Raw genomic sequence first — 15,779 nt, 5'->3', positions numbered from 1 at the left:
ATTTTATGCGAGGCTAGATTTGTACACCCAGGAGTCCACCATTGTCCATCTTTTTCAAATTCAGCCACGTCCAAAAATAAGTGAGTGCAAAGAGATGCATCGACCTTCTCTATGTTCAACATTTCATCGCCTTCATCTCCACCATGAGTATAGTCAGAACCAATGATTTCTGGAAATTATTGATAAGATTTAGTTCTAAAACCAGCAATATTCATTTTTTTAAACTCTAAATCTGTATTCGCCTAGTGAATATAATAATCAACTTTCCCCTTTTAGATGTTTTTATCATAAGAGTCAGTTCAAAACCACGTCACACTTTCGGGTGGCGATGGTGACAGGTTTTGTGACAATTTAAGATGTAGGGGGAAATATGAATTTGGATAAAATATGAACTAAAATTTCAAATATGCAGAATAACAATTTTTTTTAATATCCTGAAAAAAGACAATTTTGTCTTATTTTATGAACAATGTATCCAAATACAGACAGTTTACATTCTTTACTTCTCTTTTAAAGAATGGTTTTTTTGTTTTCATAACATTCCACTTTTTCTTATTTTTTGCTTAAGTTTAAACTAAATTAATGGAACTCAATAAGAAAATACACCTATTTTGTTAAAAGGTGATTCTTTTTAACTGAAAATATAATAACATTTGTTTTAGTGCTTAAAGATTTGGTTCAAAATTAATTTTTTTACGGAATGTTTGACGAATCCATTATGTGTTGAAAATTGATAGTTTTTCGTTAAAAATGTATCCGTTATAGTTTGAAATGAATTAACGTGGTTGAAAATGTATGCCTTTTTTTGTGAATTCGTATTTTTTTATAGAACTTATTGATTCTCATCTCGTATCTCGTGCTTCTCACGTAATTTTGTAAAAAATGTGAACTTTAACACATTACTATTTTTTTTTAAGATGCAATTATTGTTAACTAGCGTAAGATAATGATATTGGGTCGATTGGATGACAGTGATGATCTACTAATTGTGATATGGTGCTTAATTTTTTTTAACAAGCTTTCGCTTCGTAACACCAAACGTCATCAGCAATGCATACGGAAGTAAACTAGTTATCTAGTGGAAAAAAATTACAGATAAAATTTGTTTCTTAAAATTATAGGAAAAGAAGTTTCTATATAATGATTTGTTATTCTACTTACATACGTCGTTAAGTTATTAAACTAAGATATATAAGTATATATTAAATTTAATTATGTAACTAGGTCTGGGGTTGCTTATTCAGATATTGCAAAATTAAATGCAAATTTTGTTTATCATACTTACTTTAATATTTGTTTTTTATTTTCATTATATGATATTGTCAGCTACCCCGAAAATTGTATCATTTCAAATAAACTTATATTAGCGCAATTCATACTATCGAGTTGTGCGGGAATATACGCATTTTCATTGCCTTGTTTTTATGATTTAGAAAACAGTCGAGATCAATTTTGTCGAACTTTCAAAACCAGATAATTTTTTTCTCTAGTCTATTAACTTTATCTTACGTGTTTTCGTAAAAAAGTTAAATTATTTTTATGCTTGACGCAAAAATTACATAAATCAAAGACATTCCATGTGAATGATAATAAATTTAAAAATGATTTTAACTAGAAAAATGATAAAAAAGTAAAATTAAGTTTTGTCATCTTTAAAATATTCGTTTATAACACAGACAAAAAAGTGCCTATCTACAAATAAAAGGCAACTTTATGCTTGAACTTCGATTTTGAATGGAAAATATTTATTTTTCCAAAAATGGTTACGACTAACGAAAAGTGCGTGTAAAAATCTGACGAAAGTCCACGGGAAAATATTTTGGTTATTTATAGATAGATAGATAAACGTTTATTTTTCGGCCTGCAGCTTTAAAAACTTGACTTGGTTACACTTCCATTTCTTTACAGAATTTTCTTACAACTAACTCTTAAAAACTAACATCTATCCGAACCTTATATCTACGACCGCTCGCTCTTATAACCTTGCCTTCCTCGCCTTCTATTAGAATATTTACAATTTTCTAACACCTACATCCTCTCCTATTAATAATATTACCTTCTACATTCCACTTCCTCCTTCCTTCTCCCCTTCTCTACTTTGCCAAGCACTCCCTTTTTCAATGCTGCTGCCCTTCTGTCCCCCCTTTCATGCAATAATACCCCTATACTTATCCTACTTCTTTCCAGCTCCTCCCATTCCCCCAACTCTTGCGCCACTTTTACGTCCCCCTTTCCGCACAATTCACACATCCTCTTCTCTCTAGAAAGCCAGAACCTATTGAAATCCTTCATTCATCCGCATCTCAGCCTCGATATGAGCTCCTAACTTTCTTTCTCTCCTTTCTCACACAAATATTGCGTTTTGTCCCTTGGCATAAAAGACACATAGTTCCTGTTAAACGTAGACTCCCTTATTTTCTCCTCCCCTTCTGCCTTCTTCCTCTCCATGTCGTTCATCTTCCTATCTTCCCACCCCTCCTCTGTTCTTCTTCTCCCATCAACACACTCTAACCAGATTACTTCCCCCCTATTCTAAAAATTTCTCCTCATATTTACACGCTCAACTTCCCCTTGTAATCTTAAACCTTGTTCTCCCCGTTATCCTTCTGACAATGTAATTAGGCGTATTCTTTGCCAACCCCAGTGCCTACTTTACATACCTCTCTTGTATCCTGTTTACCTCTTCTCTTTCCCTCCATCTTCATATCTCTATTTCATAAAATAACCCACTCGTCACTAGAGACTCGAACAATTTCATTGTCCTTCCAGCATCATTTGCGAACAAATACTTTCTCAGCTCCTATATCTGTCTCATCACTACATTTGCCCTTCTGAATCTCTCTGTTTTATATGATTATCTGCTTCCCCATTTCTTTAAAACAGGAAGTCCAAGTACACAAATTCTTTCACGTCGTGCACCGTCCTTACCTTCCATTTCCACTCACCTTCCTTGTCCCTTCCACCTCTTTACCTGAACACCATAAGCTTGGACTTTTCCGCATTCATCTCTAGCCTAATCTTTTTCAGGTATCTTCTCAACCCCTTCATCATCTCCTTTAAGGCCTCCCAACTCTTTGCTAGGAGCACTATGTGATCTGCATACGCGTATAACCATACCCCATCCCCGTCTACCCTAACTCCGCCCACCACTCCGGCCACTACCTCACTTACCATATCCGCTATTGAAATCGCAAAAAACGTGGGGTTAAGCAGGCACCCTTGCCTCAACCCCCTATACATGTAGAAACGCTCCCAAATTCCCTCCCCTCCTCTCACTCTACATTCGTCTGTTCGTACACCCACCTTAACCACTCGATCAGGCCTTTCTACAGTGGCACTTTAAGCCCTCGCATTATCCTCCTGGGAATCCCTAACCCCTCCATACTTTCTTTACTACCTCCTCCACCATCTCCCTAATCTCTTGTGTATTACACAGCGCCGTTTCATTCCCTATCCTCCAACCACTCCACCTCTGCTTCCCTCGTTCTTCTACTTCTATCATCTATCTTTCATGAATCTAAGCTCTGAAACGATTCTTTAAAAAACTCCCTACACTCTTCTTTCTTTATCATCTCGCTTATCCTCGTTTCACTTTTTGTACTTCCTTTTCCTTCTTTACCGACATCACCTCCCTCTCTAATCCTTCTACTTTCTCTTTCAGCTATCTTACCTCCTTTTCCCATTTCGCATCTCTAACCCTCAGGTCCTCCTTCAGATTTTACATCTGCCTAATAGCCCCCCTTCTTAGTTACTTATAGTTAAAGGGTTCAAAATCGACAAATCTCATTATATTATCAAAAACCATATAACACTAATGTTCATCCAGAAAAAATAAGTATTCAATCTTGAAGAAAAAATCTAAGTTTTTCTTTAAAACGATTTTTTTAATTTTGCATTTTACCAAAAACACCTATCAAAATTTTGCTAAACAAAAAATTTTATATCGCTATTAGAAGAGTTAAAAACCACCGTACAAGAACTAAATTTAAAAAACTCTTAGCCTTATTATTTTATTTTTCACCATGCTCTAGTTCAGTTCAGTGTCCCCATGCGAGAAGTAGATTCATTCTACCACGGCGGAATTGGCGCCTAACGACTGCAAATGCAAATGGTATATTTTGAATTTTTAAACCTATATTATCGTAAAGAATTACTTCCCGCACATTTTTCCTGTACAAGATAATCATATCTCTTTTATTTTTCTTTAAATGAAAAAAAGTACTTTATTTCAAAGAAAATTTTTTATTCAATTTTTTCTCAAGAAAGATATTCTGCATTACTCCGCTGGGAATCAAACCTTAGAACTTCCTATTTTATTCTCAAATTTTTCTCAGTATCTCGTATTAAAATTCACAGGCTTTAAAATTTCTTTATAAAATTTATATTCCGTATTCCTTTTAACATTATTATTGGGATAGATAAAGATAAAACTTTTGATATTCATTTATAATAATACAAAAAATTATATTTTGGGCTATTGCATAATTTATTCCAGAAAATGTTTGAGCGTCTCATTTGATTAGAAAACTGTGAGCAAACAAAAGCTGCCTGTAAAGAAATTTTTCAAAAAAATATAGAAAACTTGCACGCAATTTTCTTAAAAACAAATTTATAGGTGAAAACCCGTGATCCCAAACTTTAAGCATGCGACTAATCTCCCATGCGTGTTCGATGCGTTCCGAATCCAATGCGTCCCTATGCGTCCCCGCTCGATACGTTTCACGTAGGGATGAACGCAGTCGCGCGCGTAAAGCTTAGCGTTCACAATTTTTTACTGTTAATCTATTTTAAAAATTATTTACAGAAACTTATCTATACTCGGTAAACAAAACGCTCAAAGATTTGGTAGAATAATTATGCAATAGCTTAGAAAGTATGAATGGCAGACGCAAATTGAATTCAATATTGACTTTTAAAACACTTTTCAGTCGTCAGCTGCCAACTCTGCCGCGCTAGAATGAATCTACATCTTCTTCTTGCATGAGGTATCGAGATTCGTTTTTCTGTAATCCTGATCATTTTTCCAAATTACAAATCCATACATTTTTGTAAAAGTCAATACATCTCGAATTTTCGGGATTCTGATTCTGTACCTTAGGCCAAAATCAGTATTTGGGATATTTCTGGGTCGCTAATTACGAAAATTTAGTCAGATTTTCAAAATACGAGATTGCCAATTTAATATGACGAATTAAAAATTTATAAAAGTACGTGTGAAAATCAATACCTGGATTTTTTTAGGCGCTGATTGCATATCTTAGTTTTTATTTAAACTTATGATGAAATGAGGGAAAAACCTTTTTTATAACTTTTTAGAAGCTTTTAAACTTATAGTCTGCAATTTGTCATCAGCCATTAAAAATTTAAAAAATCTCTTTTTATATTTTTAATAAGTGACCAAAATAACCAATTTTCACAAACATTTATACATTTTTCAAGTTTTGCGTCTACCATAATGGATCGACCATTGTTAGTTTTGAAAATGTAACTTGATATTCGGAATTAGAGGCGCAGAAAACTTCGAGGTACTGATTTTTACAAAAAATTTTAACTGTTTCAAGTTTTCGTACATTATATTAAGTTGACTATTTATAATTATTAATATCTAGCCTAAGATTCGGAACCAGAGCCCTAATATAATCCCAATTTACTTATTTTTAAAAAAATTTATGAATTTTTTAAGATCGACATCAACCATATTGGATCGGTCACTTTGAATAATTAACATTTGACCTAAGATTCAGAATTAGAGCCCCAAATACTTCCAAGAAATCGATTTTTACAAAAATTCATACATTTTTAAAATTTTTGTTGTGGAATATCATATTGGCCATTTTCAATTTTGAAAATCTTATTCCAGATTCTCAATCAACAACCCAAAAATTGGCCTTGTACAAACTTGTATTAGTTTTACTTCTTTTTACTAACATTTATATACTTTTTCATCATTTGAGTAACCAGATTGGATCGGTCATGTCGAATTTTGAAAATCTAACTTTACATTCGTCATCAGCAATATCATAGATATAAAATAATACGTTTGACATTTTTTAAAATCTGATTGACACAAAAATGTGCGGGAATAAAGCAGTCTTTCACAGTAACGTGTTACAAGAAAAGTTCCTTTTTTGAATAGCGGTAACGGTGACGCGTTATTTTTAAAAAAGAATAACGGTAACGGCCTTACAGTTTTTTGGTAACGGTAATGCAAAGTAAGGCACGTTACCAGTCGTTACTTCATAAAATGTTTTAATACGTTTAGCATTAAATAAAATGTTTCAATGTCAAGAAAGCCAAGCAGATGATGTATATTCTTACATCCTTGAATACATTTCCTTATCTAAAGGAATTATTTATCCGGTACGATATCCATGAAAAAATTATAATAAGAAGTGCCGTAAGCTCCATATGAAGTTTAAAACGTATTTCCTATAAGAAAAAAACACGTTTTTGTAAATTTTATTCATAATCCTTAATATTATCTGAATCGAGTTAAAACTCAACATTTCTTTTCACAATTAGCAATTAGACAATTGCTCCCTTTTTGACACCTCACCGAGGTCTCTCAATAACTTATTCAAAAGAAGGTTGTATTTAATGATTCGTGCAGAAAATTTGCAACATATTTTAAATATCTGTTTTGTCTCAGCAAAATATATTCGAAAAAAAGATATCATAATTCCTTTTCTCACCAGAGATGATGTTCAACTACCTGATATTTTGATGAAACTAAAATTGTACTTCGTTAGTGATGTCCTATCAAGGTTGCAAGTTTTTGAACGGCATAGAAAATTTTCTATGGAAGAAGGTCCGAAAACTCATGGAGCAAGATCGCCGTGTAAATGTACCTAAAATGGCTTTAGTATTGCGCTTAAAAATCTTCCCATCCACATGCATTAAAAAAAAGTGTAGGTATAAAAGTAGACAAAAAATCTATAATTTTATGTATTCGAAATAAATGGTGAAAAATGAAGTCCGGTTAATAATTCTGAAAATTGAAGTTCAGGTAAAATTTGAACGCCGATCTAAATTCAGTTTAGATATCTTACGAGATTATATATAAAATTTAAAGTAGAGTATCTAGGCTGACTGAAAATAGATGTCAAACGTTCATCAAATTTTGTTGAATGTGCCCATTGCCAGTTTCAAAATATCAAATTTTATTTAAAAAGTGATATTGGTAGAATTGATTCTAATTAGACATACCTGTGATAACTTTTCGAAACGTTTTCGAGGAATTTCACAAAGGTATAGTACCTTAGTTTGACGTGCAAGTTATTTTATACTTTCCTTTACATGCAAAATAGCGCGAGTTTTAAATGAAAAATTACCTAAGTTCATTTTCCTTTTTTGTATTCTGAAAATAAACTATATTTATTTTTTGGACATCATAAATTTTAGAGACCATTTGGGATGCTTCCTTCTTCCAGTTTCACAGTACCACTTACTTTTCCGGGATATATTTCAAAAGCTAACAGTCAGATTTTGAGCCCGAATAAAAATTAGCGTATGAAATTATACCTATTAGTTTTTAAAAAAACAAATGAATAAAAGTCTATTGTTTGATTGGTTGAAAAAATTAGCTGGTATACATAAGTGTCAAAATATTCAATCTTTTTAAAACTCCTACCATACGGATTTTGATGAGAGGAATCCGTTTTACACTTGTTTGAAGTGTCTCTAAATTCAGAAAATTGTTTTCGTCGAAGATATTTGTAGGTTAGTGAATCTTTAATTTTGAGTGATAATTTAAAGCACAAATGCTTATATAAATAGTAAGCGAACAGAAGTTATTGATTTACTTAAGCTGATTTTGTCGATATTTAAGGGTATATTATTGCATGAAATGAATCAATACAAATTAAATTTTGAATGGGCTATAAAATCTGTCAAACAGTTAAATAAATGAAATGCGAACAATTTTTTGAATTTAATAGTGTTTTAGAGTTATTTATGCATTTAAAATGGATGTGTTTACTTACGATTCGGCATTAAAAAAAGCAGTCCTATTAAATTAGATATTATAAGAGAAATATTGATCTATTAACGTGATTACTTTGTAATCGAAAATTAGTTTTTTCATTTATCGATGCTAAAGCCCAGAAAAAACATTTTCTTTTGCTAATTTAAATTTGATGATTCGAATTGATGGATTAACGAACATACGTCAACAATAATTTACTCAATTTCAAAAATGTATTGATCACGTTTTGGTCGCTTACTTCTCAATTAAAATTATAAAATTATTTTTTAATTTTTAATAAAACCTTAGGAAAGAAAAAAATACTCCTTAAAAATTTATCCTGTCAGTTTCATCAAAATCATAATATCTTTGAATATTCTAAAACAGAATTTTATTTTTTATTTCAGATTTACTAACACGAGATTTTTTTAATGTCATAGCTTGTACAGACCTAAAAATAAAAATAAAGTTTATCGCACAATTAGTCATTGCGATATTTGTACAATACTCGTAATAAGCAAATGGGATTGTTGACCGATTTTCTTATCTTGGTTATTCAACATGATGCAATTAGGAATTTTTTATTTTAAATCGATGTCGTTGTTTGGAATCATAATGCGTCTAATTTGCATAGAAACATTATTCTTTGAATTTTTAGAAAAAAGATTCACAAATCATTAAAAAGGTTCTAAAGCGCATGTTGTTTCTTATTTAGAGTTAATTTGTCGAACTATTCAACTGCCACCTTGGTCTAGAACTGCATAGACATGACCACAGAGAAATGCATAGATGTTGAAAATTCCAAACATAACTTGTGAAATGATATTTTCTCTAATTTTTTTTTTTTTACTTTTTCAAGAAACAACATTTCTTAAAACGACGTATCTCATTGTATGGAAAATCGAAATGAGTAGCCAAATATTTTTGATAAACTTGGGAAGTCGTCCCGAAAATTCACGAAATATCACGTGTTACGTCATTGAAAATTTGCTTTTTGGTTGAAAATTAATTTTTGAAACGGAAAATTTAACTATTCCGTTAAAAATGAAACTGCTTGTTTAAAAATAAACTTTGGGGTCGACAATTCAAACGATTTTGAGAAAATGCCTCGTTTCTACTTGAAATTTTACTTTTTGGTTGAAATAATTTATATGCTTTGATTATTTTTTTAAATATCAGATAAACTCAGACGATATTTTTTATCTTAAATATTTTCGAAGCATAAAAATAGAAAGAAGTTTCACTCGTACTCATTAATTATAAAATTAAGTAAATATTTATAGTTCGTAAATATGATCTGGAATGATACATTAGTAGAGCGGGTTTTGATAGGTTTTTTTTTTTGTGAGAAAAACGAATCTGAACTTCTAAATCGATATCCATTATAAAAACTATAGGTCACTTATGATACAATCGTTTTTTCTGTGTCATTTTTTTGAATATGATAACTTCATGCTGTTATTTTCAATGTGAAATAAAAGAACCTTTATGCCCACCAGTGGTCTCATTTTATTAAAACTCCAGGCTGTTTTTTTGAGTTTTATTTTATGACCTGAAATTGGCGTTTTGTAACCACTTTTCGGCCTGATTATTTATTACTAAAAAAATCAATTAAATTAATGTTTTTAAATATTTTTGAACACGACTTCACATGCATTTATAATATATTATTTATTATTATTTACTAACAAAACGCAAATTATTAATAAATAACATCACCCTGGATTTTCAAAAAACAAAATTTTTATTAAGTAAATGATTACTAGTCAGTAGTATTACCAATAATTCGGAATTCGTAAACATGTTAATTATTGAAGATGCAATAAATTCTTAATTTTTCGGTTGTTATTTACGCATAAATTTAACATTGGAATCTGAGAGCTCGATTCAAAGTCTTTAGAAGTGGAAACTTTACTCTTCCACATGTTCCACTGAAATCATCTTGATTTATGCTATCCACCACTGCACCACCTAGATTCATTTTTTGAACGTATTCAGCCTTCTTTTTGATGGATCTTGAAATAAATATTAAAATTAAATATTGTCATCAGTATAAAACTACAAAATTGAAGACAACGTTAACTATATAGACTCACTCAACATCATCATAGGCTATAATTTGATCCCCTTTGTATATATATGGTACTTGTTGTTCCTTGTCGTGAAAATGCTTCCATTCTGAATTTTTTAGCAATGGGCAAATATCATTATATTCTGGTGAACTGCTAAGATTCCCTTGATCAGAAAATGGTGCTCCCCTGCCAATTAGTTTGGGATTAGACAAAGTATAGGATATTCCATGAAAAGCAGTTCCTAGTATTAACTTTCTTGATGGAGCACCTAACGAAATCCAGTATTTCACAACATAATCCTGAAAACAAAAATTATTTATTATTGAACAATATTAAGAATGAGGAAGTTAAAAATCAAAAAGTAGAGAAGCGAAGCTTGCAAAATCCGGCAAATTCACACGTCGTAACGCTGTTTAGAGTAAAATTTTTGATCATTCCCAAAAAGATTTAATACAATAAAAACAATAATCCAATATTGAAAAAATATATTTAAAAATATATTAGATATTTAAAATTCTAAAATAGAATTTAAAAACGGAAGAACAACAGATTGGGCTATAAGACAAATAAAAATAAAAATTGAAGGAATTTAAATGAGATTATAATGGAATTTAAAATCCTATATAACGATAAATAATCAAATAAATGTGCACAATTCATGAAAATAAAACAAAGAAGCCAACGAATAAATGTATGCAACCGCTATAAAATGTTCTTATTGAAATTTGAGAAAAGATAAAAAAAATCCTAAAAAGGAAAAGAAAGAAATTTTTTTTAGACAAAAATAAAAAAAAATTAAAGAAAAATGAGAAGGCAACCAACGAACTCCCCTTCCTTGCTTTTCTTATTTTTATTATTATCAGATCAAAATAATAAATAATGGTAAAAATAATCCGCAACATTTGGGCACTGATACAGCACCCACAATAAGGCAAACAAATAATAAATGAAATAAAATAAATAGAAAATATTCGAGCAGGCAGAAACAGTAACGAAACGACGATGCTCTCTTCCTGACACCCAAAAATTTGTTCTTGATTCTCGAGTGTCAAAAAGAGAACATCGTGGTTTCTTTGCTGTTCATGGCTGCTCGAAATTTTTTTATTTTATTTTATTTTGTCTGAATAAGGGTGCTGTATAAGTGCCGAAACGTTGGTGATTATGTTTTTACAAATGTTTTTTTCATTGAGATTTGATAATAATAAAAATAAAAAATGCGAGAAAAATAAAAAAGACAAGGAATGGAATTTGGTTGGTTGCCTTCTCATTTTTCTTTCTGCCTTTTTATTTTTGTCTAAAAAAATGATTTTTTTTCTTTTTTAGAAAAATTGCTTTCTTTTTTAAAATTTCAATAAGACAATTTTATGGCGATTGTATAAATTTGGTGGTTAGATTCTTGGTTTTATTTTCAGGAATTCTGAACAATAATACAAGAATTTATCATTTAAGAAATTGAAAACTATATAATTTATCTTTGACCAATTTTAGACTAATTCAAATATTACTTTATTTTTCTTATTATTTGAAACCAATTTCTCTAATTTTCACATTTTTAAAGCTGGCAAGAGTACTTACAATGTTTAATTTGCGTTCCTCTGCAGTTTCCTTTGATGAAGAAAAGATGGGAGCATTATGGCCAACTTTCATAATCGCATCAGAGGTTGAATGAAAATCAAAAGTTCTTAAATTTATAAAGTTAGCATACTTGGATATTCCTTTAATGTCATACAGCTTAGCAGTTTCTTCACTAGAGCCAACCGATAAAGATAAAATATAACCTTTTTTATTGAATTTTTCTCGGAGTGCCTTTAAAAATAAAACAAAATTCTCCTTATCAGCAGCAGGACCACCACGTTGAATCAAATATTCCCAATAGAGGTTGATCCCATTGAATTCGTATTTTGACACGAATTCAAAAACATTTTTAACAAGTTTTTTTCGCAAAATCAGATCAGCTAATAAACTATATAAAGAAATTTGTAAAAACAATTATTCTGTTTATTTTGTTTGATATTATAGACGATATTTTACTCATTTCTGAGATGAAAGTATAAAAGTTACTTAGTATAATTATCAGTTCTCTCGTTCCATGCTCCTATGGAGACTAATGTTTTCAAGTGTCTGTTTTTTTCCCTCAGATCGTTTAACCTTTTAAATCCATTAATTTCTTCACCTAACTCTACATATGGTTCAAGAATTTGTATAGAACCATTTGTACCAAGTCCCACTGAACTGTAAAGTATATGAGTACAAAGGGACACATCAATGTCCTCTATGGTTAACGGGGCGTTTGGCAATTCTTCGACTGCCTCATTTTCCAAATTTCGATAGTAACAACCAATGACTTCTGTAAGTTATTATTGAGAAGATTAGGATTTAAAAATGGCTACTTTTATTGTCATTTAGAAATATTTTAAAATTTCAATCGCGTAGGAACAAATACCATAATTTACTTTTTCAAATGTACTCGTAATGATTATGACTTGCCATTTCACTTACTTTGACACCTATTATTAAACCTCTTTTGAAATCCTGGCAGTTTCATATCTACAGAAAAAGTTGAGTATATTCCCATCAAAAGTATAAATTTATACATCTGCAGAAAAACAAATGGCAATATTAGAAAATCAGCAAAAATATTTATATTTATTTTATTTCAATATGCGTACTAAAAGATTGCTAAAATGTAAAAACCTTGAATTTAAGTTATGAAGTAATTTCAGGAAAACTGAGACTAAATATAAGTACCTTAATTTTTTCAAACGTTCTTATAGAATCTTGAAAAAATACAAAACTTTTATTTAACGTTCAAGTATAATTCCATTTACATCTGCAAAAAATTTAATTTACGACTATTTCATTAATGACGAATTTTTCATATCTTTGATAAATATTGCCGCAGTCGGGTAATTACAGCTGTCAAAAATCATTAATGGTTTACCTTTACACTTTTTACATTCATATTCTAAAAATAAACTGTGTTTACTTTGCGGATATCGTATATTTTATGAGCCTTTTAAGTATTACGTAACGAACTTCAGGTGTGGAAATAAGGCGGATGTGTTTAAAATTCGTGGTCAAATGCCTTATGGTTTTAGAACAGATAAAAAATCCGTAAAAATGTTAAATTTCCGTCAGTTTGATCACAATTATGAAACATAATTTTTTTTTAACATCTGAATGTAGGTGATCACCTTCAAATAGAAGAGATTTTTTATCTCGAATTGTGTGAAGGCCTCAGAAAAGAAATTAAGTTTAACTCACGATTAGTAATTGCATAATAAGATATAAATTCGCAGTTCGTAAATTTAATTTGACTTTGATATTTGTAGCTTAGGTATTACAGTGCCCTTATTAAGTTGTTTGTGTTTCAATTTCTGTCACTCTCTGAAAATATAATGCATATAACGTACATAGAAACGTTGTTCTTGGATCCTGAGAAAATTTAATTCATGAATCACTAAATAATTTCAATAGCTTTAATAACGACTTTGAAAATCACGCAATTCCTTGAGAACCACTTTATTCTATATAAAACAACTTTTTATTTTACAGAGATGATGTATAAATTTTAATTAAAAATTATTGGATTTTCTTCCGTTGTTTATATTGTTTTTACTCAATAATATAGAATAGCATTAATTTTTTTAAATTTATATTTTAATTTGACGAGGATTGTTATTTCACACCCCGTGAAGTTCCTGGAGATAAAAATCATGTTAAAATATTATTTATATTTGTCAGTGATACACGTGATAGAATGAATCGGCGTTTTACAAATTTGACGTATAATTCATGTCAGTATCTCATTTCTTATGATAAAAATGATTAAAGCTCTATCTTCATGTCCTAAATTATAATTGACTAATTTAAAAATATTGATTCAATTGAAATAATATTTTTCGATAAAATATCGTTTTATATTAATTACAATATCATTATTGTTTTATAATAAGGTGGTGCCTAAGAATAAAATGTAAACTTTTCGTTTTTATTTAAAAGTATTTGATTTTTAATCATTTTTCAGTTTTTATCCTTATTGGATTTTTTATTAAAGGGTTAATATTTAATTATCTATATTAATCAAGACACAAGAGAATTTTCAGTATGTTTTTTTTAACAAATTCAAAATTACGATTGTTTCAAATCTTGGAACTATTCAATTGTTGCCTTAACTAAAGTTAAAAAGGGTTTTCATTGACAATTTATACCATAAATAATGTCCAAGTCACAATTCTTCGTTGGCTGTTTTTTAGCATCCGCTTATCATTGAACACAAATTTTTCTAGGTAATTTCAGAAACTAATGTTTTATTAGACTAAAAGCAACTGAATACTAATTGCAAAAAGTAATTTTAAATGTAGATATAATTAAGAATTTAAAAAAAATGTATACTATTAGAAATGCAGTCAATTCCTCAGTTTTTCGACTTTTTGATACAAGAGTTCAATATTGGACTGTGAGGACTCGGTTCGAAGACATTAAAAGTTGGATTTTTTCTCCTTGACATTTGTAAAAAAAATTAAAATGAATTAAATATTCTTATCCTTATTAAAATACAAAACTAAAAAAATGTGATTAGATACTTACTCAAGATCATCACAGGCAATTAATTGATTTCCATTGTATGAATAAGGTACTTGCTGTTCTTTGTCGTGAAAACGCTTTAATTATTTTTACCAGCTGATTGATTCTATCTTGATTTTAATGCAAATAAAAAATATAGTGCTGACAAAAAGAAAAAACTACGCATTAGTTTATAAGATTTTTTCTAACTATATTTTTGATAATCATGAAAATTATTTACAGTAGATGATAAGTAACGCGTGCATTTGAAATTCACTGCTTTCTTTGCTCTCAAAATATAAATAATTAAACGATTTACTAATTTTAGTAGTAATTTAGTTATTGAATTATGAAAATGATATTATTATTTTAACATTTCCCTGATGAAAAAAATGATGAAAAACGTCTTTATGACCCGCAAATATATTTAAGAAGTCTTTGGGACATTCTAGTGACTTTAGTTAGTTGTTCTGACCTTTACACCTAAGAAACGTTTTTCGGACACTTTAATTAAGTCTTTTTAATTTGTGTCTATTGGGTCACTGATGACATAGAAAAAATTACAAGTTAATTTTATTAAATGCAATTTTGGAAAATATTAACTTATTTTTTCCATTAAAAATACTCAATTTTTTAATACAAAATTAGTTTTGTGAAACTTATTCACTATTTTGGGCCGAAGTCATGCGCAATTTTTAAGATTAGCAAGAAGCGTATTTTCTAAAAGTTTCATATTTTTTTCTTGATTATAGCAAAACTAATTGCCTACTTAAAAAGGGCATTCTCGACATTTTAAAAAAATCTGTTTTTGCTATCTTCAACGACTGTTCACGCAGTTAATCGGTCCTAGGATTTCGACTGCGGTAATTGCTGTTCTTTGTCGTAAAAACACTTCAATTCTTTTTACCAACTGCAAAAACATTGTTGTATGTTGGTTCACTAAATTTTCTTGCATCCCAAAATGGTGTACATATACGAACTGGTTCTAGATTAGCCAAAGTATACTAAGTTATGCAAAAAGCAGTTTCTAGTATTATAATTCTTAATGGAACAACTTGCAAAATACAGTAATCGACAGCACAATTCTGATAATGAAATTGATTAAAATACTAGAGCAGGAATTTAGAGCACATATTTTCTACTTCCCAAATTAAGAAATATAATGTTAATTTTATATT

General features: G+C 29.8%; 1 protein-coding gene across 1 annotated transcript in view; it reads right to left on the bottom strand.

Moving 5' to 3' along the window:
• LOC117170994 (chitotriosidase-1-like) overlaps positions 1-15,779 on the bottom strand; it is a 108,571-nt gene that overhangs the window by 70,790 nt on the left and 22,002 nt on the right. The window contains exons 2-3 of the mRNA XM_033358039.1: positions 10,060-10,334; positions 9,830-9,978 (exon numbers count right to left, since the gene is read on the bottom strand). Of these exons, the coding sequence (XP_033213930.1) occupies positions 9,830-9,978; positions 10,060-10,334 (424 nt within the window). The remainder of the gene's footprint in view (positions 1-9,829; positions 9,979-10,059; positions 10,335-15,779) is intronic.

The sequence above is a fragment of the Belonocnema kinseyi genome, chromosome 4 (genome assembly GCF_010883055.1).
Source record: "Belonocnema kinseyi isolate 2016_QV_RU_SX_M_011 chromosome 4, B_treatae_v1, whole genome shotgun sequence".
NCBI lineage: Eukaryota > Metazoa > Arthropoda > Insecta > Hymenoptera > Cynipidae > Belonocnema > Belonocnema kinseyi.
This window is presented reverse-complemented; position numbering and strand designations above follow the sequence as displayed.